The sequence below is a fragment of the Mobula birostris genome, chromosome 9 (genome assembly GCF_030028105.1).
Source record: "Mobula birostris isolate sMobBir1 chromosome 9, sMobBir1.hap1, whole genome shotgun sequence".
In the NCBI taxonomy this organism is placed as follows: Eukaryota; Metazoa; Chordata; class Chondrichthyes; order Myliobatiformes; family Myliobatidae; genus Mobula; species Mobula birostris.
In genome coordinates this window covers 104,745,883-104,773,416 of record NC_092378.1, presented here as the reverse complement: position 1 = coordinate 104,773,416, position 27,534 = coordinate 104,745,883, and the positions used below count along the sequence as shown (strand labels likewise).

Below are 27,534 nucleotides of genomic sequence, written 5' to 3'. Positions count from 1 at the left end.
ACCTTGCGAGGGTTCACCCTTTTGAAGGCTGTTTTGGTGTCAGCCTTTGTGACAGATGTCACAGGGTCACCAGACACTGCAGGAATTCACACAGGTATAGTTTTATTCTCCCTTTCAAAGCATGTGTTCAGCTCTTTTGGGGAGTGAAACATCACTGCCATTTATGATGTTATCTAGGAGACAAATACATTTTGTGAAAATCCTCATTGTGTTTTAAACCAATGCCAAGAGAGATGGTGTCAGTGACTAAGGAACTTGAATGATTAATTCTATTGAATGTAACATAAGATGCAGATTGTGGGCAACAAATGTTTCGTGGGGTGGCCACCCTTGACAGCACATATTCTAATCCTGTCAGATCCTCATAGCCAGTAAACGTATGCAAGAGCTTCTTATCTGGATTACTAGAAGGGGATTGAGAGATGGAGTCGCCTTTAGGGAGAGGAGAAAGATGGTCTTTTTTTCCAGCATAATTTATAGTTTAATGGCCTACTCAGACAAACTGTTGTTGATTTTGTTTCTCTTCAGAAAGAACATCGCAGCAAGAGCTTTCTTCTCTACAGCTCCAGGCGATCACAAACCATCACTACAGGACGTTACTAATGAAGAAGTTGGAGCCATAAAATTCAGTACCAGTAAGGCAAACAGTCGTGTTTGTTCTGTGGAGAAAGCCATGGGCAGTAGTTATCAGAGATCTTTGTGGAAAGTACTTCCCTTCAGCCTTGCTGGAATTGCATTTTTAGCTTGGTGCTTCTTCAGGAAAGAAACTGATGCTGATAGAGTCATGGAACAAACACTGGGTGACCACTTACCTGACTACGAACTGTCAAAGGCTGAGCCAGAAGATGCCAAGCAACCAGACAAGCAAATTAGTAAACAGAGGATGGTAACTCCCACAATTAGAGACCAATAATGTGAATTGTACAGATGGTAAAACACAATATGTAACTACTGTCCAGAAGCAAATCACTGCAGAGGTTCGATAGATGAAATAAAACTGAAAATACTGGGAATATTCAAATGTTCAGACAGCATCCGTGGAGACAGAACTTACAATATTTCAAATTGATGACCTTTCATTACAACTGAATAAAATTAAAAATGAACTGTTTTAAGTGGAAGAGATGGGAAGGAGGGACAGGCAGACAAAAATGTCTGAGATGGTTGAAGCCAAGGGAGAGTGAAAGACACCAATAATAGTGGTGCAAACTTAGAGAGTGAGAAAGATTAGCAAGGTATGTCTAGAAGTGATGTAAATAAAAAACAAATTACAAAATTACCACAAAAGCTGAAAGTAAAAATAGGATGCCAACATTGAATTGGTTGATTAACTTAAAATTTTTGAGTTCTGAACCCTATAATGTATCCTTTGATCCTGTTCCATTAACTTCTGTTAAGCTTTACTGGAGGAATGCAAGAGTCTAAATATAGGAGTTAGGTAACAGCAGGATAGAGACATTTCCTTTCGTTGCAATGTAGGCTTGTTTAATTTCCTTAACTATTCCCAATTCTGATGAAGGATTGTTGACCTGAAACGTTAATTCTGTTACTCCCTCTACAGATGTTGCCCAACTTGCTGAGTATTTATAGCATTTTCTGCTTTTATTTCCTTTAACTGCACACTGGCTGAACCTCAGTTTAAATTTGTACAGGTTGAAATGTTATTGTTGGAATATTCCACCCAAGTTCTTGAGATTCTTTCAGAAGCAGAATTTGAGAGATACAACACTTCATGGTTTTCTTCCTACTTAGTATTAACTGAGAACTAAGCATTGAATGACCTGCCTCTGAATGGTAAAAGTTATATTCTGTTTGCATCAATTATTCCAATCTATTTCTACACCAGTTGTTCACATTTAATCCTTGATCTGTGTGTGTGGTTACTCAGTTACAGTCTTTGTGACACCAACATAATTTGTGTTATTTAGCTCTTTGAGCTAGTCCAAAATTGTCACTATTTCACCTCTTAGTCCTAATTTGCAATGTTGAGACTGAACATTTCTATTAATACCTTATTTATAAAGTTTCAATAATCTGGGGAGGCCTTTGCCTGAGGAACTGAGTTCTCCTATCAGAGCAGTCATTGGGGAGAAAACATTTAAACTACATGAGTAGTTTCAGGTTTTAGCCCTTCACATTCTCTGATTATTGATGACAATAATGCATTATTAATATCAGTCTGATATTGCAGTTTAACCACAGCATGTTAATGGTGGAAGTGAAGTGAGACATGGCAGGTTTCAGCAAACCTGCAACCATAAGTAATGCAACTTCCCTTGTGTATCTATGGGCAGATGGTAACAACAAGCCAAATACATCTCAGCCTGGTTTCCTACTCTATATTCAACTTGAAGCATGTGTCCATTTAATTGAGATCCCAAAAAGAGGTAGAGGGATTTGTACTGAATGAGTGGAAGGTGGTTGGTGGTGTTTTCTTTTGTTCTGGGAGACAGGCAGGTGAGTCTTTTGAATATTGTCCTTTAATATGCATGTCATCTGATCTAAAGCCTGCTTTACCATCTGTAAATACATTATTGTGCAATTATATAATGCTAATGTTTCTCACCTCCATCTTGCTACACCATAATTGCTGGAATGCAGCATGTTTCTAGATATGTAAGGCAACATTAATCAGGTAAAACTAACACAGGAATCATTGGTACAAACAATCTGTCAGATGGAAAGGTAAGAATTGTGATACAAAGGAACCATTTGCATTCGATCATTGTGATTGTTCTAAATAGTTGATTTTTTTAAAACTGAAGTACTTCTGTAATTATATTTTTGAAAACAAGAACTGGAATATTGTTGTGTACTCTTTTGTATGGCTCCATCAGTAGGCCCTTCACAATGTTCATAGTAGACTGGGGAATACAATACCAGAAATAAAACCATAGTAGAAATCTGGTATTTTAATTAACAGTAATATCTTGGTTGGCCTATTGTTTCCATCCCCATTTTTTCCAACTTTATATAAGTTTTCAATTCCACCTTCACACATGTTTAAAATGCATATTCTTGATTATGTGAAGACTGGGATCTAAAATATTCTCTAGAGTACTTCATATTTTGGAAGGATAGACATATAGAGCAAGGATGCTGGGGTGTGTGTTGGCCAATAATAGTTGAAATCCAGATAGTGTAATATTTTAGTTCATACGAAATAAAAATAGAAAATGCTAGAAAAACACCAGGTCAGGTAGCCCCCCGGGGGAAAAAAAGATTTAATAACTCATGTCAAAAAACCTTCAGGACAGTTTTTTCTAAAAAAAACTTTCCTGACTGCAAGTTACAACTTTGCTCACCAACAGCTTCTTGAGCAATAAATACAGATCTTCAAAACAGCTTTCACCTTTCAAGATAAAACTTTGAATTTGAAGAAATGCCATTTGACATAGCTGAGGTAGTGAACTTTAATTTAGAACCTTGGCGGAAACAACCTCCACCCCAAAAAAAAACTGCAATACGAAGTCTGCAGTTCCCATCCCCAATTTGTGTGATGTAAAAACATTACAGACTAAAGATACAAAATGTTTTATTTTGAAACCTGAGCCAAGTGTCATGGAATGCTTACAAAATGATCTGCTACTTCAATGCTGCAAGTTGCTGTCAATACTAACAAAGATGTGAAACATGGCCTAGCCTTCACAAGTCAAGACTACAGTCCAAAAATGCTTTAGAAATTATCATTTTCAAATACTGATTCCAAAATACAATTAACTTTTACAGAAAATTTTACATAATGCATAATTTCAAGCACGTTCTCCTCTGATTCGCCGGGCCAGCTGAATGTCTTTGGGCATGATAGTTACTCTTTTAGCATGGATGGCGCACAAATTGGTGTCCTCAAATAAGCCAACCAAATAGGCCTCACTGGCTTCCTGCAATTAAGTTAAATCTTTCACTTAAAAAGTTGTAATAAATTAACATTTACTTTCTTATACATTTACCTTTATACTCTAACTTCCAATGGGTCAAAATCCCATTGTAAAACAATATAAACTGCCTGAGATTTTCCCCACATGTAACATGCTCATGGTTTGTTCCTTCCACATTATCCATTCATTTCCTTGAAAGTTTGAGCCAAGGTATTCAACCTGGCTAGAGAACAGAATTAGATATTGTCCCAAAGAAATCTCAAACACTGATGTTATATCCTCAAAAGGAATGTGCAATATCAGGCACTAGTATCCTATGACGGCAAGTTTTATATTCTTGATAGGGCTGTATAAGTTAAACAAGTTCAGAATTAAAGTGTACTTGAAACTAATGCAGGGCTCCACATGCAAACATTAAATGTACTTCACATCTAATCAGCAGACTACAAGTATTTACTGTAAGTGACTGGATAATGGCAAAGTATTAGATATTGATTTTATATCGGTATTTGAGCCTACAGTTATAGGCACAAACAGAATTACTCGGTTTGAAGTTTCTAATATTAGATACCATACCTGCAAAGCTCCAATTGCAGCGCTCTGAAACCTCAAGTCAGTTTTGAAGTCCTGGGCAATTTCCCTGACCAGACGCTGGAAGGGTAGTTTACGGATAAGTAATTCAGTGGACTTCTGGTATCGGCGGATTTCTCGTAGAGCAACTGTGCCCGGCCTATTTGTGTTGAGATAAACATTACTAAAAAATGCAAATGCACTCTATTTAGCAAAGCAGTCAGGTTAAGTCAAAGTAGTTTCAGCTGACATTTCTCCAATGCCATAAGGGAAACCACAGTAACCACAAAATACTCATAACATGATCTCTCTGCACTTGCTACTCTCATATCTGTGCTTACCTACATAATCCTTTCTGAAGAAGGGCATTCCCAGTTGGTTGTGTGACTGGCAGCAAATTAGCACATCCACATTTGCACAACAGTTATTTCAGCCACACAAAATGCTGGAACACAGCAAGTCAGGCAGCATCTATGGAGGGGAAGAAACAGTCGACATTTTGGGCTGAAATCCTTGATCAGGACTGGAAAGGAAGGGGGTAGAAGCCAGAATAAAGTGGTGTTGGGGTGGGGAAAGAGTACAAGCTGGCAAGTGATTAAGACCAGGTGATAGTTTTACTGCCATCTTTGGATGCTGCTAAGATCAATGATATTTCAAAGATTAATTGACAAATGACAAGCATATGGAAAGTAAATTGTTTCTGTATATCAAATAGCATAAGCCTCTTCTTACATATGTATCTGCAGTTTGCATATATCACTGATATACTTTCATGAAAAAAAAACCCATAAAACTGCCATGTTCTCGAAGACAACTTCTGGCTGATGAGCTGAATGTTCATGCCTAAAGTAACAAGCCCTTTTGACAGACAGAAATACTTCTATCTGTCAAAAGAGTGGCACACTTGTGGAGCAACTGGCATAATGCCATTACAGTGCCAGCACCCTGGGTTCAGTTCTGCCACTAAGGAGTACGTACGGTCTCCCCAAAACTGTATATTGGTTAGTCAGTCAATTGGTCAGGTGTGTAACTGAATGGTGTTGGACTGGGTGGGTTTGTTACTGCGCTGTATTTCTAAATAAAAAATTCAAAGTTAATAATATTCATAAACAATTTAAAATAATTTTCAAAATTTCAGAATAAAAACGATCCATTAAAACTTGGACCATAGTAGAAAACAAATCTATTTAATTGAGTTGACTCAACTATAAATATGTATAATATTAATAAAATGGAAACAATACAAATCTTGACTTACTGTCATTTTTCTTCATTGAAAAGAATGGTGTTTGTGATCAAGATTTCAATTACCTGTCATTTTAAACAGTATCCCACTTAATTGGAAAAAAAGTGAAGGGCCTCTACAACACCCTTCCTACTGTCCCCTCATCTCAATCAAGGCACAGGCATCTGCTGGAAGTGAGGAACAGCAAGGTACAGTAATCTATATGAACATGGTGTTACAAGTGCTGATATAATAGCCTAGCCTGACCATTCTGTCTACCAGCCTAGTTTTTATTCTTGAACTGGAAACTCTGAACTGACACATCAAGGGAAAGAAATGGACATCTGGCAAATGGCCAACAGAAAGTGTTACACTTAACAAATAGTGGATGGAGGTCTGCAACACAAGATAAATCATAATATGTACAGATTCTTCAGTGTTCAACATCAGCATTTCAGTAGCAGTGCGTGTCCTTAATGGAATTCTAATTTTGGCAGAGTAAACCTTCAGACAAATTTACAATTTCATTTCTTCATTATTTTAAGGCAGGAGGGAGGAAATTTCAGCCAATAAAGCCGATACCAGCTCAAAATAACTATTCTATTCCCCATTAATTTTCCCTGCAACCTATTTCTCCACACACCTTCAAATTCTACCATTCACATACACAGGAAAGACATTTTACAGTGGTATTTAAAACCAAACAATCCACATAGCCTTGGGATATAGGGAGAAGCCAAAGGGCCTGGGGAAAACCAACATGGTTGCATCAAAAGAGAAGCGCACATCACTTCCCAAGCTGTCTACGAAAGTTAAGCCCTTCATGCCAGTGGCAGATATCACACTGACCTCATCACCGTATCAGTATCACTGGAGTAGGAATATACACAGTTCAGTTGCTCGAAGTAGGCTTCTGGAGTACAAATACACCAGCTTTAGACATTCAACCACCCCGGGATCAATTTTTACTCTTCCTTTCTCCTCTACTGCCATTTCAAAGTTTTTCTCTCCCATTTTCGGCCCTGCCCCAATACCACCTGTATCGCTGATGCACACCACATAACATACAATCGGACTTCTCTCTACAGTTTTAATTTTCCCCCGTTTCTGGTGATAACTCAGCAGCAACCCGGAAAGTTAACTGTTTCTCTCTCCACAAATGCTACCTGACTTGAGTATTACAGAAAACACACACAAAATGCTGAAGGAATTCAGTAGGTCAGGCCGCATTTATGAAAATGAATGAACGGTCGACGAATCATCACACTGTTTTTGTTTCACAAACGGCGTTCACAGTACAATTTCAACAGGCAAATTCATCCAGTGAAAGTGCAGGGAGTCGCCACTTGTCTCCGTGGGGAGCCCAACATCAAAAACAACCGAAGTGACGACTGACGCGGACGGCTCTGACTGGAAGATTTCTACATTGACCCGAGCGGTCAACAAGTGCCTCCTACTGTCAATCAGGCCCTAGCAGCAAGAGACTTTACAGACCGAAACATATTAACTATAAGACAAATTGAACCACAGGCTCAGTTAAAATAACTCAAGGAATAAGGTACAAGTAATTACAGACCGTAAAGGAGGACATCTATTAATGGGGAATTATTCCATGGCCTTAAAAGACAGGAGGGAGACCGTACAAGCCGGAGTCCACTCACCTATAACGATGAGGCTTCTTCACCCCACCGGTGGACGGAGCGCTTTTCCTAGCTGCCTTGGTGGCCAGCTGCTTCCTGGGCGCCTTACCCCCGGTCGATTTACGGGCGGTCTGCTTTGTACGAGCCATCTCCGTTCATAGGATCTGTAGACACGGAAAGATTAAACTTCATTACGTTCAAGTTTACGTCGCCAATCTCCAGGGCCTCCACTCACACACCAGCCTTCCTGCATTTCGTGGCGGCGCTGTGGCTCCAAAGGGGAGTATGGGGGCGGGTCCCCGGCTCGAATTCTTGTAATGAAATGGCGGTCGCATAACCCTCCCGATGGCAACACTTTCATCTCGGAGCCCAGCCAAACCGTACTTAATATCCTGCTACCGATCACAGTGGCATACTTTGACAATAAAATTAACTTTTGAATAGATAATAGTTTATCATTGTTTATTCCCACCCATGCCCCGAATCTGAAATTACAGGGAATAGTACACACAATCCAATGGCAAAAGTATTCACGCAAAACCGACCGAAGACGGAAAGACCAGAGACATTCCTATTACAAATCTCTACTCAAAATTTAACGCACAAGCTTTACACGCTCTGACTGTCGTACTCTACTTTTGTGTCACGTTTGACGTCATTCCAGGGCCAACGTTCCATGAGCGTTCCTTAAAGTCCATTGGCCAAAACTGCTGAAGCAATCGTACTGATAGTAAACAACGCTGGCTCCGCCCCATCTGTGTTTAATTCACACCTTGATTTTCAAAAAGGAATTGCTTCAGCTTTTTTTAAATTCCAAAACAAAAGTTTAGATTCTTCACTTATCGTTTTAGATTGATTGCTAACTGGAAGTTATTTTACGCCAACGTTACTGGAAATTGAACAAATAAATTAAGTCAAAATCCAATGGTTTGGCGATGACCACCAGTTGCTGATGAAAGGCGGCCAGTCCGCCTTTGCTCGTTTCTGTTCTCGTAAAGAGAGGACAGGGAGTCATGTTTTACGAGATACATTCCCATTCTCTTCTTGCAACTGTGGACAATCCCTAGGTCAGGCCGAGGTACAGTCTAGGAGCTGTTCATCCTGTAATTTAATCAGACCTGCACTCACCAACCCCCTCTTAAAAACCAACGTTCGTTTCCAGATCTCATTTTACACTTCGTTTATATGCCATGATAAAAGTGTTGCGATTCAGTGGAATAGCCTTACATATTTCTCCTCCGCGATGAAAAACTATTTTTTGGCCTGGATGAAGTAGCTTTCAAGCAAGACTTCTCTTTAAAACACCATCCCTCGTCCACTCAACAGTCCGTACACATATACTCGTATCATTTTTGAATTAGAAATTCAAGCCACAATTCGGTAGTTTACAGAGTTGCAACACTGCGGAAATAACCTTGTAACTCATGAACATAACATGAGTGACGCAGTGTATTGCGGTTTCTGAATTACTCAGAGTTGAATATCACTTCGTTTTATTTGGCCACTAACACAAATTGACAGACAAAATGAGGAAATTCCAAAAGGTGCTTTAACGCACAAAGTGCAAGAAAGGAGTAGGGCCGATATGGGATCAAAATAGATAACCCATGTACAGAGGCCGAGGATGCGGTAAAATGAATATGTTGCCACTGTTTACACAAAAGATGCTAATCGGGTAGTTGAAGAGGAAGTGTGAAATAGTGAGGGCAGAAGCAAAGAGAGGAAGCATTACATTTAGAAACACTTAAAACGGCTAAATCATCAGTCTTGAAATATACCAGACAATTAAACATAGCAAAGCAAAGGAGCAAATTGTGGAGGCCCTAACTCCTTTTTAAAAAAGGCTTGCTAACTTTGAATTGTTGTTAAAAAAAAGAGATAAACTTCTTGGTTTAACTAAAAAGCCAGTTAATTTAATTACAGTCCCAAATAAATTTTTAGAATTAATTCAAGAGGATTTCTAAAGCTACATCTGAAACACAAAGATTAAACAAGAGCATTCCACATGGATTTCTCGAGGAAGGGTCCCGTCTGGCTAACTTTTATTCAATATTTTCTGCAAAGAATAAAGTAGTATATATAGATTTTCTAAAGGCAATAGAAAGGTCCCAGTGGGCAGGCTGGTCAAATATACAAGGCCTTAGTGGTCCTGGGGAGATAAGCCAATTTTGGATAAAAATTTGTGAAGGGACGGGAAGAATACAATGCAATGGTTGATAGACGTTTACATGACTGGAACACTGTGGCCCAATGGGGTTTCATGAGGATAGTGTATGGTTGTTACGTTCAGTAATAAGATTTGAAATGTAATAGGTCAAATTAGAAAAGGCGGTTAAAGAGACATGGAAAGCTTTTCTCTCTGAGATGAGCGACTGAATATAAGACTATGAAAGATGTAGTAAGATTACATAGATTAGTGGTTAGGACACCGCTTGAGTCTGCACACAGTCATGGCTAAAGCAAAGCTGGAGAGGGTGCTAAGGAGGCATAAATGGAAATTACCAGGAATGGAAAATTTGAGCTATAAGGCAGGATTCATTTTTCTCCAACAGGGGAGACTGAATGGAAATTTCACTGAAGTGAATGTTAGACCCAATGAGGACCTTTCCACCCAAGTATAGAGGGGCATATATTTAAAAATAATTAAAGTCATGTATTCTTTTTGAAAACTCAATAAAAATTATATTACAAAAAAATAATTAAAGTAAATTCAAATTTCAAAGTTTATTATCAAAGTTCATACATGTCACCATGTGCAAACCTGATATTCAATATCTTGCAGGCATACTCAATAAATCCATAATACAATCAATGAAAAACCACACCAACTTGGGTGTTCAACCAGTGCACAAAAAACTGTGCAAATACAAAAATAAATAATAATAATAAATAAAATTGATAAATTCTAAGAGATTGTCTATGCTGATTAATTAAACTTTGAAAACTCAATCGTACTTTTATTCACTTGTGCACAAGGAAAACAGCATGGCCCTTGTCACTTCACTGTTCTGAAGTTGGAACAGAGAAATGCCTTTATTAAAAAGAACTGATATTCATAATTTCAATAGTTCCAATAGTTGCATTTAACATCAGAGAATGAATACAATATACAACCTGAAATTCTTACTCTCTGCAGATATCCTCGAAACAGAAGATAAAAACTCACAGAATTAATGACAGAAGAAAGACACAAGAACACCAAAGCACCCTCCCACACACAAAGAGCATCAACCATCACCCCTCCCCCTCATTATTCTAGTGTAAAACATCAGCATACCCAGCACTCACCATGCAAGCAAAAGCAAAGCCCCCCACAGAGAGATCATGGTCTACAGTCCATCAAAACCTAACAGTTCAATGCAACATTTCAACATCCCACAGGCTTTCTCTGTCTCTCTGTTAGTCAGATATTGCTCCTTCCATAGCAACAGGGGAGACACCAGTCACTATATCAATGTTGCAGTCAGTCTGAAGGATTGCTTTTTTATTTAGAGTTCCCCGACTCGATTGTAGAGCCCCCTGATAGCCACTCCCACTGTCTTCGATGTTCCAGTTCCTGCTACACTTTAGTTTGCGACACCTGCGAGAATTAGTGTCCACAGGCTCCAAAGTTGCCCGACATCAGGCCAAACCTGGACATATTGAAATGCGACCGATTGGCGAGCTCCGAGAACGGGAATACACAATTGTGCAAAAGTCTTTGGGGGTCACTGTAGATCAAAGATCCCAATAGGACCCCAGCCATCCTGAAAAGAATAATAGAGACATTAGAATAGGAAGAATTTAATTGCTTTGCTGATAAGCTGGGAGAAGTCGCTCTTTGGCATCATTTTTAACTCTGCCCTCTGATAAGTTGTACGTTTGACAATTCACAATGCCGGTGTTAAGTCAATGGAAACTATAAGCTAACAACTGATGATACTTTGAAATTAATCAAGTAATCGCCCCTTGATTCCTTCTTTTATACGTTGTATTCTTATGTCATCTTAGTAAAGTCTGGTTCGCTGCTGTAAAAAAGGAAAGCTGGGCTTTTCAAAGACCCTCCTTGCCTTGCCACGACTTCTACAAGGTAAGAAAAATGCTTTTGCTCAAAGGATCTCAAGGGTCTGAGACTGCTGACTGAAACGGTGGAAAAGAACAGCAAGCATTGCAAACACTTGTTTAAAAAAACCTGAGTATTGAAGAACTACAAGTAAACAGATCAATCGCTAGAACTGGGATTAGGCTGAGAAGCTTTTTTTTAAACCGATACAGAAACAGGTTGAATAGAATCCTGAGTTGTAAAATTTCCTGCAATTCAGTTTTTAAACTTTTATTGTGACAGTCAGTCAACTGAAGGTGCAAGCATGGCCTGGAAGTGAGCAAATGATTAAATACATCCTCAAGATGATTGTGACTCTATATTCCTATAGTAACCTTTACCCTCAAAGCTATTAAGTTCGAAGTACATTTATAATCTATGTATACATTATACAACCCTGAGATCTGTCTCCTCACAGGCAACCACAAAACAAAGAAACACCAATGAACCCATTAAAAAAAAAGACCACCAATGAAGAGAACAGGTATCCCAACTTTCTATCTGACAGTGTGGCTGGGGTGAACATAAATGATGTTAAAAGTTCAAGCAAATCCACTAATAGAAAGGTTGTGAGTGGTGGTAAAAATCTTCTGAGGTGTATATATTTCAATGCTAGGAATATTGCGGGAAAGGCGGATGAGTTGAGGGCGTGGATTGACACGTGGAATTATGACGTTATAGCAATTAGTGAAACTTGGCTACAGGAGGGGCAGGACTGGCAGCTTAATATTCCAGGGTTCCGATGTTTCAGATGTAATCGAGGCAGAGGAATGAAAGGTGGGGGGAGCAGCATTGCTTGTTAGGGAAAATATTACAGCAGTGCTCAGGCAGGACAGATTAGAGGGCTTGTCTACTGAGTCCTTATGGGTGGAGCTAAGAAACAGGAAAGGTATGGCCACATTAGTGGGATTGTATTACAGACCACCCAATAGTCAACGAGAATTGGAAGAGCAAATCTGCAGAAAGATAGCAGGCAACTGCAGGAAACAAAGTTGTGATGATAGGGGATTTTAATTTTCCATATATTAATTGGGACTCCCATACTGTTAGGGGTCTAGATGGTTTAGAGTTTGTAAAATGTGTTCAGGAAAGTTTTCTAAATCAATATATAGAGGGACCAACTAGAGGGAATGCAATATTGGATCTCCTGTTAGGAAACGAGTTAAGACAAGTGACGGAAGTCTGTGTAGGGGAGCACTTTGGTTCCAGTGATCATAACACCGTTAGTTTCAATTTGATCATGGACAAGGATAGATCTGGTCCTCGGGTTGAGGTTCTGAACTGGAAGGCGGCCAAATTTGAAGAAATGAGAAAGGATCTAAAAAGCGTGGATTGGGACAGGTTGTTCTCTGGCAAAGGTGTGATCAGCAGGTGGGAAGCCTTCAAAGGAGAAATTTTGAGAGTGCAGAGTTTGTATGTTCCTGTCAGGATTAAAGGCAAAGTGAATAGGAATAAGGAATCTTGGTTCTCAAGGGATATTGCAACTCCGATAAAGAAGAAGAGGGAGTTGTGTGACATGTATAAGAAACAGGGAGTAAATAAGGTGCTTGAGGAGTATAAGAAGTGCAAGAAAATACTTAACAAAGAAATCAGGGGGGCTAAAAGACATGAGGTTACCTTGGCAGTCAAAGTGAAGGATAATCCAAAGAGCTTTTACAGGTATATTAAGAGCAAAAGGATTGTAAGGGATAAAATTGGTCCTCTTGAAGATCAGAGTGGTCGGCTATGTGCGGAACCAGAGGAAATGGGGGAGATCTTAAATAGGTTTTTTGCGTCTGTATTTACTAAGGAAACTGGCATGAAGTCTATGGAGTTAAGGGAAACAAGTAGTGAGATCATGGAAACTGTACAGATTGAAAAGGAGGAGGTGCTTGCTGTCTTGAGGAAAATTAGAGTGGATAAATCCCCGGGACCTGACAGGGTGTTCCCTCGGACCTTGAAGGAGACTAGTGTTGAAATTGCAGGGGCCCTGGCAGAAATATTTAAAATGTCGCTGTCTACAGGTGAGGTGCCGGAGGATTGGAGGGTGGCTCATGTTGTTCCGTTGTTTAAAAAAGGATCGAAAAGTAATCCGGGAAATTATAGGCCGGTAAGTTTAACGTCGGTAGTAGGTAAATTATTGGAAGGAGTACTAAGAGACAGAATCTACAAGCATTTGGATAGATAGGGACTAATTAGGGAGGGTCAACATGGCTTTGTGCGTGGTAGGTCATGTTTGACCAATCTATTCGAGTTTTTCAAGGAGGTTACCAGGAAAGTGAATGAAGGGAAGGCAGTGGATATTGTCTACATGGACTTCAGTAAGGCCTCTGACAAGGTCCCGCATGGGAGGTTAGTTAGGAAAATTCATTCGCTAGGTATACATGGAGAGGTGGTAAATTGGATTAGACATTGGCTCAATGGTAGAAGCCAAAGAGTAGTAGTAGAGAATTGCTTCTCCGAGTGGAGGCCTGTGACTAGTGGTGTGCCACAGGGATCAGTGCTGGGTCCATTGTCATTTGTCATCTATATCAATGATCTGGATGATAATGTGGTAAATTGGATCAGCAAATTTGCTGATGATACAAAGATTGGAGGTGTAGTAGACAGTGAGGAAGGTTTTCAGAGCCTACAGAGGGACTTGGACCAACTGGAAAAATGGGCTGAAAAATGGCAGATAGAATTTAATACAGACAAGTGTGAGGTATTGCACGTTGGAAGGACAAACCAAGGTAGAACATACAGGGTTAATAGTAAGGCACTGAGGAGTGCAGTAGAACAGAGGGATCTGGGAATACAGATACAAAATTCCCTAAAAGTGGCGTCACAAGTAGATAGGGTCGTAAAGAGAGCTTTTGGTACATTGGCCTTTATTAATCAAAGTATTGAGTATAAGAGCTGGAATGTTATGATGAGGTTGTATAAGGCATTGGTGAGGCCGAATCTGGAGTATTGTGTTCAGTTTTGGTCACCAAATTACAGGAAGGATATAAATAAGGTTGAAAGAGTGCAGAGAAGGTTTACAAGGATGTTGCCGGGACTTGAGAAACTCAGTTACAGAAAAAGGTTGAATAGGTTAGGACTTTATTCCGTGGACCGTAGAAGAATGAGGGGAGATTTGATAGAGGTATATAAAATTATGATGGGTATAGATAGAGTGAATGCAAGCAGGCTTTTTCCACTGAGGCAAGGGGAGAAAAAAAACCAGAGGACATGGGTCAAGGGTGAGGGGGGGAAAAGTTTAAAGGGAACATTAGGGGGGGCTTCTTCACACAGAGAGTGGTGGGAGTATGGAATGAGCTGCCAGACAAGGTGGTAAATACGGGTTCTTTTTTAACATTTAAGAATAAATTGGACAGATACATGGATGGGAGGTGTATGGAGGGATATGGTCCGTGTGCAGGTCAGTGGGGCTAGGCAGAAAATGGTTCGGCACAGCCAAGAATGGCCAAAAGGCCTGTTTCTGTGCTGTAGTTTTTCTATGGTTTCTAAAGTATATGGATTCTTACTGCCTTTCCAGATATCTGAACCATTGGTGCAGCTATTCCCAAACATTGGAATGCAATTGATTATTTTTAGTGTTGCTCGGGATTTCTTAGTTTAAGTGGCATTCATGTTCTTTATTTGAGATTTTCATGTTCTTCATTTTGTGGCTATCTGGAGAAGACAAATTTCAGAGTTGTATATGGATAGATGCTTTGAACCTCTTGCAACTGGCTCTTTGTAGTCTGTGTAATCAACTCTTCTGAAGAACTAGACAATTTCTCTTGCTAGCACTGCAGTATCATCTTTGTCACGTGTCTCATAATAACTGTGCTGCGGCTTACCTTTCACATAGCCATGCCTCTTCCTAGGCATGTGGTTTGGTTTCTAAACTATCCAAACACTTTCTGTCTCTGCTGGTACCATTGGTTCAACTGAAAGTGTTTCTTTCTCCCTTTTCACTCAGATTCACAACAAAGCAAATGGTCCTATTTGATGCACAAGTTTTCCTGCTCTAGAGCATTGATATTTCCTAAAATGCAAGAAAATGGAAAATACAAACACCAAAACTTTAAGATAGCATTGGTAAAAGGGACTGACTTAAAGTGCAAACATGAGGAATTCTGCAGATGCTAGAAATTCAAGCAACACACATCAAAGTCCTGACGAAGGGTCTCGGCCTGAAACGTCGACTGTACCTCTTCCTAGAGATGCTGCCTGGCCTGCTGCATCCACCAGCAACTTTGATGTGTGTGGCTTAAAGTGCAGTTTGTCACACTTAACAGAACCATGACTATCCTTGGGCAACTAAGCACTTCATATCTCAATTATATATGCTACTCTAGGGTATGTGCAGAAATGAGCATTACTTTTTAAATAGTAAGATGCAGTCAAAAATACCCGCAAACCTATTCATTTATTCAAAGACACAACGTGGAACAGACCCTTCTGGCCCAATGAGCCATGCCACCCAGCAACCCACCTAATTTACGCTGGTCTAATCTCAGGACAATTTACAATAACCAATTAACCTACATACTGGTATGCCTTTGGACTTTCAGAGGAAACTGGAGCGCTCATGGGGAGAATGTACAAACTCCTTACAATCAGCGCCAGAATTGAACTCTGTTGCCTCGAGCTGTAGTAGCATCTCTTTGAGGGTCTTGCTCCATTACTGAATGGTCTACGCACTACATAGTCATCGGCATATCTTGGTAGCTGGTACATGTTGTCTTTTGTCATTCTACCACCACCTCGGGCAGATTTCAGATATCAAGCATTGTTTAAAAAATCTTTACCCCTCAGATCCCTTTTAAAGGTCTTTCCTTTCACCTTCAAGCTAATTCCCCTTGGTTTTGATACTCCTACCATGTTCCGTTCCCCCCCCCCCCCCCCCCATCACCCCTGGTCTTTTCTTGAAAGGATAAAGCCAGGCACTTCATTACTCTAATTTGTAACCAGGCTGTGATGACAGCTGTTTATCATCGGCCAACATGTGCACCATAGAGATGGGGCTATCACTGGTTTGTAGGGTTTGGATCATGTTCCAATATGGATGTCTAGCATGTCTGGTAAGATGGCTATTGAGCCAAGATGAACAGAAGTATTTTGTAGCTATGATGTTCATGGCAGAGCATAGTTGGTGTACCTGTCAACCTTAATTTGAGATTCACTTGTGATAATCTTAGCTCTCATGTTCAGGTGGTGCTGCTGGTATCAATGATTTTGAGGCTTGTTATGGGTGAACTGGAGATAGACCTTTTATTTGGCCTTCCTGCTATTAAGATGATTCCCTGGAACACTTAGTCAAAGCCTCCTTGCCTACAGAAGATAACCTACTCCAAGTGATTTTTCAATGTCCATTACCCAAAAAACCATGCACACCTCCAACCAAAGAGTAGTACCGAAACAGTTCCAACACTGGTATCTATTCAAAAATGTTGAGAATTACTTGGGAAGGTGATAGGTGAAGCCAAGAGGGCTGGGGGGTTGGAGGGGAGGGCAGGATCGAAGTAAGAATCTGGGAGGTGATAGGTGGGAAAGGTAAAGGACTGATGGAAGAGGAATCTGATAGGAGAGGAGTTTGGACCATGGGAGCAAGGGAAGGAGGAAGGGCACCTGAGTGAGGTGATAGGCAGGTGAGGTGAAGAGGCAAGAGAGGAAAATAGAAAGGGGGGGGAGCAGAAGTTGGAGAAATTTATCTTCACGCCATCAGGTTGGAGGCTACTGAGACAGAATATGAGGTGTTGCTCCTCAAATCTGTGCGGACTCTTCGTGGCAGTAGAGAAAGCCAAGGACCAAAATGTTGGAATGGGAATTGGAATTAAAATAGCTGGACACCAGTAAATCCTGTTTTTTGCAGATGGATCTGAGGTGCTTGACAAAGTGGTCCCTCAATCTATGCCGGGTCTCTGCAATGTAGAGGAGGCCCCATCAGGAGCACCATATACAGTTGACAAGCCCAACATTTGCAGCTGTAGGATTGCCTTACATGGAAGGACAGAGAGGAGAGAGATGACTGGGCAGGTGGAGCATTTCTTCTGCTTGCGGGGTGATAAGTGCCAGGAGGGGGTGATCCCAGCAGAAAGTGGAGAATGGAGTGGGGGGGGGGGAAGAAAACAAAAGGAGGTAAAGATGTATTTGGTGAATTTCAGAAGTAAAGCATTACTGACTGCCCAATAGATCAAAGCTACAAGTGACTGGTTGGGCTACTAAGGAACCTTGGTAATTGCCACTGAAGGGCCTCAAGAGGAAACCATACCAATGGTTAGTGTCATATCTTACACAAAGGAAAATGGTTGTTGTTACTGGAGACCAGAGCCCAGTCAACACTGCAGAAACTCCTTAGGGCAATGACCCAAGCCCAATCATCTTTGGCCATTTTCCTTCCACCAGAAGGTCAAAAGTAAAAATGTTCAGCAAGAAATGCACTATGTTCCTTTACTTTCACAACTCCTCGCAAAATGAGCCATACACAAGACCACGATAACATTCAGGCACGAGTTGATAGATTACATGTAGCATTTTCACCACTAAAGCTGGAGATGCTCATTGCCTAACACAGGGGTCCCCAACCTTTCTCGCACTGCGGACCGGTTTCATATTAACAATATTCTTGCGGACCGGCTGACCGGGGTGGGGGTGGGGGGTGGTAAGGTTGCCAACGAACAAGAGTAGCAGTCAGATACGTTGGGTTTACCCCAAGAAACACTACAATGACCATGAAGCCTTGCGCAGGCACCAGTGCGCATGCGTGTTCGTGCCGATTTTTTTCTACAAATCGGTTTTGGCGATTCTGTTGGGGGGGGGTGTTAATCATGAACACAATATAGGTGATAAGTGGCTAATACATTCAATTTCGTTTCTAAAAGGGTTTATCTAACGAATTTAACATTAAACACACAGCACATATTTTCCTTGCATGAATGCGATAAGTCAATTATCAGGGGAGCTTCCAGTAGAAGTGGTAGAGGCAGGTTCCATATTATCATTAAAGAAAAATTGGATAGGTATATGGACAGGAAAGGAATGGAGGGTTATGGGCTGAGTGCAGGTCTGTGGTACTAGGTGAGAGTGGCGTTCAGTACGGACTAGAAGGGCAGAGATCGCCTGTTTCCGTGGTGTAATTGTTATATGGTTATATAAATCGATAGCATAACATTTTAAGTAACATTTGGATATTAAACACACAGCACATATTTTCCCCATAATGAACATATAAAATCATTGCAACACACCAATATCGCTGAATCAGTGGAAACCCTGGGCTTGTTTCCCTGCAACAAGATGGCCCTATCGAGGGGTAATGGGAGACAGCGATACTCGAAGGAGGTTCCTTATGTCCAGTCTATTCTGCAATTTAGTTTTCGTTGGCATTCATTGCAGAGATATGTTGGAAATGGAAGCAACGTTTTCAGTGCTTTCGTGGCTATCTCAGGATATTTAGCCTTGACTTTGATCCAGAATGCCGGCAGAGATGTTATGTCAAACATGCTTTTCAGCTCGCCATCATTTGCAAGCTCGAGGAGTTGATCTCCTTCCTGCGCTGACATGGATGACGCATGCGTTCAGTCTCAACAGTGGGCATGATAGGGAGTGAGGAAAGGTGCAGCTGACTCCTATCGCCAAATCATATCGTTTCCTCGTGGCTCGGTAGTGCATGCTTTGTGGCCCGGTACTGGTCCGCGGCCCGGTGGTTGGAGACCGCTGGTGGAACACACGTGACAGTTGAACTGCATATCATTTACATATGGCTGCATTCTTATTCCAAGTCCATACTATTAATATCCTGGAGTCACCACTGGCCAAGAGCTTAACTGGGCCAGTCACATAAACATTGCAAAATTAATTTGACTGTTAAGTGGCAAGTAATATTCACCAAGAGGTGATCTGAAGAGGATACTCACTTCATGACTATCCAATGTCCTTGCACCGTTTACAAGGCACAAATCAAAAGTGTGATGAAATATTCTATACTTGCCTGCACGAGTTCAGATCCAACAATTCTCAGGGAGCTCAATTCATCTAGAACAAAGCTGCCTGCATATCACCCTGTTCTTTCAATATTCATTGGTATTACTAATAATGCATTGAGGTGTGTGCCATCTATAAAATGCTCTGCAGTTACTCTCCTAGGTAATTCCTCAGTATCTCCAAAACCTATAAACCCAACTGCCAAAAAGGACAAGAACAGTAGGTGCTGGGACCATCACATCTGCAGGTTCTCCAGCAAGACGTGATCCCAACTCGGAAATACATTACTGTTCCTTCATCACTGCTGGGTCTTGCTCTTGAAATCTCTGCTCCAAATCACCTTTACCAAAATGGCTGCAGTGATCCAAGGAAGTGACTCCTTGGTGGCTGTTATCATTGGGCAATAAAAACTGTTTTTGCCTTTGATGGCTTTATTTTACAAAACGCCAAAAAAAAAAAAAAGCCAGCCATGTCTGACATTAAGCTAGGGGGCCAGATACTAATTGCATCCACAGCCCCTGATCAATTTGATTATCCTCTACTCTCTGATAGCAGACTGGAAGGTCACAAGTCCGAGAATCTGAATTCCCAACCTGTTTTGCAGTGTGCAAGTGTAGAAGTCAGAAATGCACAGATCTATGAAGGGAATTCAGATGTGATATTCTCTTCCAAACTGTAGGCAAAATAATCCTTTAACTCAATGAATCCAAATTAGATAAGGTCAAAGATAAAAACAGGTGTTAAGATTCAGAGAAAGTGTGGAAAGGAGGAAATGGCAAAATGGAAGGTTGTGATTTGGTTGATAGTTTAAGGCAAAAGGGAATGGCAGCAGGACCATTAAGAAACACAATCTGACCCTCAATCAGGTGTAATAGGAAGCAATAAAATTATTTTCTGAATGTTATAGTTGTTCCATACCTACATTAGGTAACACTTGAAGTATTGTAAGCATTTCTGATCACTACTTAAGAGAGTGCAAAACAGATTCACAAGGATGATGCCAAGTTTGGAGGGCTTGATGGGCTTTACTTGAATTAGGCTAAAATAAATCAGCTAACAATGGCTGTAGACAAGGCTGTAAGTCAAACAGTAGAGAATGGGTGCTTCCTTTACTTACTTAAGCCCATCATTCCTACTTGGGCACAGGCCACTGACAGCAACTCGTTAGAGTCCTCAGTCCTGGGCCAGCCTTTCAAGTTGTCGTTAGATGTAACCCTCCTTTCAAAGCTCCTTCCTCTCCCAGGGATGAGGTCTTTTGGAGTTTTTGCTGGTGTTTCTGCAGCTCTAGGTTTTTACAGAATGGCATTACTAACCCCTGTCAGTTACGCTCACAGATCTCAATTTTGCAGATGACGTAGTCCTGCTCTCTGACCAGATGGAGGAAGCACAACAGCTACTGACAAAAGTGGAAATTGAGTGCAATAAAGTTGGACTTCATATAAACGCTACAAAGACAGAGTACATGGCGTTTAACTGCGACGAAGGTACTCTCAAGACCGTAAAGAATGATACCATTAAGAATATTTTTGACTACAAGTACCTTGGGTCAAGAATGATGAGTTCGGAGAAGGACATAAAGATACAGAAGGTGCTGGCGTGGAAGGCTATGAACGACATGAAGGAAATCTGGAAGTCAAACCTGACCAGAGGGCTTAAAAAGAGAATCTTCATAGCAGTCATAGAGTCCATTCCCATGTATGGATGCGAGACGTGGACACTCACCAAGACTATGTGAAAGTCTCTAATGGTTGCTATACAGGAATGCTCTGGAGGCTCTTGACGTGTGTTGGCAACAACATATGATGAATGTCGAGCTCTATGAAGACCTACCAGTGCTCACTACTAAAATCGAGGCGAGAAGACTGCAACTAGCGGGGCACTGTCTATGCCACCCAGAGCTACCTGCCAGCCTAGTCATCATATGGGAGCTCAAGCACAGGAGGATGAACCCTGGGCGCCCTCCCAAGACCGTGGTCAACATGCCCCTAGAAGACAGCGGCGCGGCTAATGTAGATGAACTGAACACACTGATGAGGGAGAGGGAGAAGTGGAGATGATGGCCCCCTAGGCCTCAGTCAACATACTAGTAGTAGTAGTAGTTGTTGTTACTAACCTCAGCACCAGTTCAACTACAAGGCAAAACAGATCAACCAAAGATGCCATCTCCATCACTCTCCATGGCATACTGGAATACCTGGAGCAGAAGGACAACCATGTCAGAATACATTTTTTTTTATTGACTTCGATTCTACCTTCGACACCATATTTCCCAGCAAGTTGGCCAGTAAAGTACACCATTGAGAACATCTACCATAAACGCTGCCTGGGCAGGGCAAAAAGCATTATCAGGGATGCATCTCACTCTAACCATGGACTTTTTACTCTCCTCCCTTCCAGTAGGCGCTACAGGAGCCTCCGTTCCCGCACCAGCAGGCACAGGAAGAGCTTCTTCCTGGGCTGTGACACTGCTGAACCTCTCATCACAGCGCTAAGCAGTATTGCATCCATATTGTACTGTCTCAGTACTTCTATATTTGTGTGCTTTAGCACTTTTTTTTTAAAATTCGCAGTTATTTTGTAAATAACACTATTCTTTGCATTTCTGGTCAGATGCTAAATGCATTTCATTGGCTTCGTATCTGTACTCGGCACAATGACAATAAAGTTGAATCTAATCTAATCTAATCAATCTGGTACTCAAAACATCAATCTGCAACAGGATTCTGGACCTTCTTATCAACTGCACCCAGACAGTCAGACTGGGCAAGTACACATCAGCCTCCCTGACCCTGAACTCCCATGCACAGGAGGGACATGTACTGAGCGCACTTCTTTACTCGCTTTTCACCTATGACTGTGGGGGATTCCACCAACTCCATCATCAAATTTGCAAAGGACACCACAGTGATTGGATTAATTACTAATAACAAGGAAACAGCATAGAGGGGAGGTGCAGAAACTGTCAGAATACTTTTTATACTTTTATGCTTTATACTTTATTGTCGCCAAACAATTGGTACTGGAACGAACAATCATCACAGCGATATTTGATTCTGCGCTTCCCACTCCCTGGATTACAAATATTAAATATTTAAAATATTACAAATAGTTAAAATTAGTAAATATTAAACATTTAAATTATAAATCATAAATAGAAAATAGAAAAATGGGAAGTAAGGTAGTGCAAAAAAACCGAGAGGCAGGTCCGGATATTTGGAGGGTACGGCCCAGATCCGGGTCAGGATCCGTTCAGCAGTCTTATCACAGTTGGAAAGAAGCTGTTCCCAAATCTGGATGTACGAGTCTTCAAGCTCCTGAACCTTCTCCCGGAGGGAAGAGGGACGAAAAGTCTGTTGGCTGGGTGGGTCGTGTCCAAGGAACTTAAAGCTTTTGACCTGTTCCACTTGCGCATCACCGATGTAAATTGGGTCATGCGGTCCGTTACTCCTTCTGAAGTCAACAACCAATTCCTTCGTCTTGCTGACATTGATGGATAGGTTATTGTCTTCGCACCATGCCACCAGGTTCTTAATTTCCTCTCTGTACTCAAACTCATCATTACCCGAGATATGGCCTACAATTGTTGTGTCATCAGCAAACTTATATATTGAGTTTGATGGAAACTTGGCTACACAATCATGGGTGTACAGTGAGGACAGCAGGGGGCTGAGTACACAGCCTTGGGGGGCACCAGTGCTCAGAGTGATTGTAGAAGAGAGCTTGTCCCCTATTTTTACAGCCTGGGTCCTGTCTGTGAGGAAGTTGAAGATCCAGCTGCAGATCTGAGCGCTAAGGCCCAGGTTCCGGAGCTTAGGAATCAGTTTATTTTGAATGATGATGTTAAAGGCAGAGCTGTAGTCAATGATGCAATAACCAGAATCTTTCACTCAATATGAAAAAAAATGATTATCGACATCGGGAAATCAAGAAAATATGAACAAACTCCACTGCTCTTAAACGGTGAAGCAGTGGAAAGGGTCGTCATCTTTAACTTCTTGGGAGTGAACATCACAGCGGATAGGAGAGCTCAGCGGGACAGGAGCAGGTAGAAACAATTGGTCTATCCAGACAGGTTTGTGGATTTTGGATAGGAGGTAGAAACGAGCAGTGTGGGGTAAGGGGACTATGAGTTTGGTGGCTGTGGATGGGAGTTCTCCAGAGTTGATGAGATTGGTGATGGTGTCCGAGACAATTTTCCGCTGGTACCGAGTGGGGTCCTCTTCAAGGGGCAAGTAAGAGGAGGTATGAGAGTTGCCGGCTGGCCTCAGCAAGACTGAGGTCAATCTGCTAAACTACAACTCCCCCTTTGTCTGTCATAACCGGCATTGGCCAATTAACTGTACTACAATGCCGGCTCCCCAGAGTCCAATACTCCTCTTTAACTCTCTGTAGTCGTGCAACTTATTATCTCGCACACACATGTTCTAATTCCTTTACTTCCTCTGAGGCAGTGTTTCGACCCAAAACGTCGCTAATTCATTCCCTCCCACAAGCGTTGCTCGACCTGCCGAGTTCCCTTCAACATTACCATTTACCGACACCAAGGGATAACTTACAACGTACAGTTGCAAATTGACCCACCGTTTTTGGAAGGCGACGGAAAAGAAGGGACTTCACACAGGTCTCGGACTAAACATGAAAACTTCATATAAAGAAGACCTGAGGTTAGGACCCGAGTGCAGACTGACCGAAACACTGAGGCTGTGGTGCTGACCGCTGCACCGTAGTTCCTCCCAACAGAGACCGGACCGTATTTTCTGTTGACTACACACTTCCAATTTTGAATCAGAGGTTAAGGTACAGTAGATTTCCTGTTGCTGACGCTCTCGGGCCCGAGTGACCCAGCTGTTACGGATATCGCCTCTTTACATTTTAAAATATTAGTCGTTCAAACAAATATCGAAAACCTCAGCGCCGCTCGACTAAGACAAACAAGTCCTTTACAGGATGAAAACATTCAGCTACTCGCTGACAATCTGACTCAGCCGGTTGAGTCACCACAAACACGATAGAAACTCCACGTGTTATCCAGGGTTGTAATTTATATTGACGGGGATTCTAGATTATATTTCCAATTTTCCCTTCAAATTATTATCTCTACACAAGACCAAGCTGTAGACTGGAGTTCAAATGTGTATAGTTAGAGAAAACACTTTCACCAGTCATATCTGTTCAGCAAGTAACTATAATCAACAGAATACTTTAGCCAATTATTTGGACATTTCTACAATACCCTTCGCGATCTGAGAAAATCACAACGCCTCCATTGACAATTTTGCAACTACCAAGATTTAGCGAAATGCTGACGAATAAAAAGTCCTAACACTGACCATTTCCCTCAACGGAATCCTACATTTTTACATTTTCCAGTGACGACTTGATTATAAACAACATAGCAGGCATTTAAAAAAAAGGAAAGAGAGATAATATTTTTGACTTACTAATTGACAGTGGTTTCTGCATACTATTTTGAAATCTCTCTCATAAAGTGCCGGTCACCAGAGACGGACTTTCTCGAATGTATTTTACCACTGAGGTGATTTTCTTCAGGTACGGTAGTGGCCCACCGCCCACGCCGGTCCCCGCCGACCCCACCCCGCTCGCGCCGGTCCCCGCCCCGCCGACCCCACCCCGCTCGCGCCGGTCCCCGCCCCGCCGACCCCACCACTCGCTCTCCGGCTGGACTCGCCCCCAATTTTGGCCACGTGTCCCTGGCCAGCGTTTGAACCGTCCCGCCAATTACCCGGCGCGCTTTGCGCCGCGCACGCGCATTTCATTGTTTTGACTAAAAATGCCGTCGGTTTCGAAAGCTGCGCCGAGCGCTTCTCCTCAGACCGAGAAACCGTCTCATTACACGTAGGTACCGAGCCCACCCGCCGCCGCAGCGCCGCAAGCGCGCACGGAGCACGCTGCAACCAGCTAGAAGCGAAAAACGCAGCGGCAGGAAAGCTATCCAACAAATCTCTTCACGCTAGCTAATTTAGTCTCGGAGTAGCGACCCTCCCCCGCCCGCCAGGCCCAGGCCTCGGCCCCCCTGTCCGCAGGCCCATTCTCTGTCCCCCCCTACCCCCGCCCCCAACCTCGGTTAGATACCTCCCTCGGCTCGTCTTGTGCAAGTCAGTCTCTAACCTTCGCGTTTTATTTTGCAGGTACCTTAAAGAGTTCCGCACGGAGCAATGCCCGCTCTTCTTGCAGCACAAGTGCGCCCAACACAGGCCCTTCACCTGCTTCCACTGGCATTTCCTGAACCAGAGACGGCGGAGGCCCATCAGGAGGCGGGATGGTACCTTCAACTACAGCCCAGACGTCTATTGCACGAAATACGATGAGACGACAGGGATCTGCCCGGACGGAGACGAGTGAGTGAATAGGACACTGTTTGGTACTCGGGCCGTGGGAGGTGTGTTCGAGGAAATAGCCAGAGGGACGCGCCTGGGCCCGCCCCCTCAGGAGTTTCACTGTTGCCACGGACTTGGGGTTCGGGGCTGGTGAATGGAATGTTACTCGATGGCGGGTTGTTGATTCAGGTCTGCAGTTTTCCATTGTGACAACCCTTGTCCCCCGTGTTGATCTGTGGTAGGCTGGGTTTTTCTGCCTCAGGATTGTGAAGTTGTCCAAGATTCCGTAACTTGGAAAAGCGATATTCTGTTTGCATGGTTTATTTCATTTTAAAACAAACATTTTATTCGCTTATTAGATTAACTAAAGTACTGCCTCCGAATTTACTTCAGTGTATTGATAGAGGTCTTTTTCTAGGGATAGAGGGTGGTGAAGTAACAAACTTTTACGGTGTGAGCTGTGGCAATCATTTAGATATATTCTAGCAATACAATTTGCTTAATCTTCATTTTGTAAATTTTAGTCAGTGCACTTGAAAGCAATACGTGTTTGAAAATTAATGAAGCTAGGCCACATGGGCTTGGAGATTTTCCAGTTGTTTCCTGTGACTACATATGTGATTTTATTTATACTTGTCATTTTTTTTGCTTGTTTTGTTTTCATGATACCATATCCACATCTATAGATGCACACTGTCAAAAAGTAATTCTGTATCAGTTGCAATGTTGAATTGTGTATAGTTTCCTAATTTTTCAATTTTGAGAAAGAAATGTATTGCATTAATTCATTAATGTATTTTGAAGTAGATTTTTAAAGTTGAAACTTTATATGAACTTTTCATATTAAGTTGAAGTGGCATTTCCTGACGTCATAACATTGAACAGCTCTGCAGTTTATTACAGGTCACATTATCAAACATAAATCTGTAAACAAATTGAAAATGCTTCTTGTTATGAAATGTATTTCTCTGTGCTTCAAAGTTTTACTGGGATGGCATTTTCTGGCAATGTAAAAAGTGGAAGATAGCTATTTAAATAGTTTCATGACTTATTGTCCCAAATTACATCATGGCCAACTAAATATATTTAAACAACATTGCCATATAGCTGTATGGTTTATTTCCCCTCATCTACTTGCAATTAGAAAAAGACACTTATTTTAAAATATGTAAATTAAACTCTGTGGTTATATGTACAATTAATTTTTAATGATAGTTTATGTAATTAAATGTAAAGTCATAAAATTAGAGGAAATGTTGGAAAGCATCACTTTAAAATCATGAAAAGTTGAATAAAGTGCATGCTTACAACTAACTGGTTGGGATTCTCAGAAACTACAAATAAATTGTTTGCAAGATATTTTATGAGAGTTTTTAAAAATTATTGCTTGCTATCTTTATTTTAATTAGTGCAGTGGACAAAATTGAAAATTAATATTGATCTAAGTGTAATCAAAATTTGATTGTGAATTTTGATTCACAAGCGGTTGTTTGTGAAGGCAGTATTGTGGATTCCATTTGTATGTTGGTCTGAAGTTCTTGTGATTCATTTTTTTTGCTATATTTGTAGGCAGTGAGGTAACTTTTGTTCTAACCTGTAAACAAAATATTAGTCCAGCTGGAGCATTGTTTTCTGGACGTTGTGTATATTTTGTGAAATTTAGTATTTTTTTTAAAGTTGTCAATTTCTGTTGAAAGAAACATTTGGATTTAAACTAAATTCACAGGAGGATCAGTTTTTAGCATTTAAGCAGAGAAACATGCAAGAGGCACATAAAGGAGTGAATATTGGATCACATTAGAAATGAGATGTGGTCAAGAAATAGCATGAGAAATACGAAGGCAAGTTTATTTTTAGATTGTATGTA

At 41.4% G+C, this 27,534-nt stretch overlaps 2 protein-coding genes and 1 long non-coding RNA gene across 8 annotated transcripts in view; 1 reads left to right on the top strand and 2 right to left on the bottom strand.

Moving 5' to 3' along the window:
* Nucleotides 1-3,518: 3,518 nt before the first annotated feature.
* LOC140202928 (histone H3.3A) lies at nt 3,519-8,672 on the bottom strand. Of its 4 annotated transcripts, none has more exons than XM_072268528.1 (4): nt 8,541-8,672; nt 7,335-7,477; nt 4,455-4,608; nt 3,519-3,881 (listed from the first exon to the last, which is right to left on the bottom strand). In XM_072268528.1, exons 2-4 carry the CDS (start codon nt 7,460-7,462, stop codon nt 3,753-3,755), a joined length of 411 nt encoding a protein of 136 aa, XP_072124629.1. In that variant the 5' UTR covers nt 7,463-7,477; nt 8,541-8,672; the 3' UTR covers nt 3,519-3,752. The 4 variants fall into 4 exon arrangements, with proteins under 4 accessions (XP_072124629.1, XP_072124631.1, XP_072124628.1 ...); XM_072268530.1 differs by lacking the exon at nt 8,541-8,672 and adding an exon at nt 7,918-8,014; XM_072268527.1 differs by lacking the exon at nt 8,541-8,672 and adding an exon at nt 7,825-7,910.
* A 1,340-nt stretch (nt 8,673-10,012) lies between these two features.
* LOC140202927 (uncharacterized) lies at nt 10,013-25,808 on the bottom strand. Of its 2 annotated transcripts, XR_011887234.1 has the most exons (3): nt 25,459-25,808; nt 21,443-21,523; nt 10,013-11,059 (listed from the first exon to the last, which is right to left on the bottom strand). It is a non-coding gene; the product is annotated as an uncharacterized lncRNA (long non-coding RNA). The 2 variants fall into 2 exon arrangements; XR_011887233.1 differs by lacking the exon at nt 21,443-21,523 and having other exon boundaries at nt 25,483-25,808.
* unkl (unk like zinc finger) overlaps nt 25,108-27,534 on the top strand; it is a 154,884-nt gene continuing 152,457 nt past the window's right edge. For both annotated transcript variants that reach the window (XM_072268524.1, XM_072268523.1), the window contains exons 1-2: nt 25,108-25,185; nt 25,479-25,688. In XM_072268524.1, coding sequence (XP_072124625.1) covers nt 25,121-25,185; nt 25,479-25,688 — 275 coding nt within the window. In that variant the 5' untranslated portion in view covers nt 25,108-25,120. The remainder of the gene's footprint in view (nt 25,186-25,478; nt 25,689-27,534) is intronic.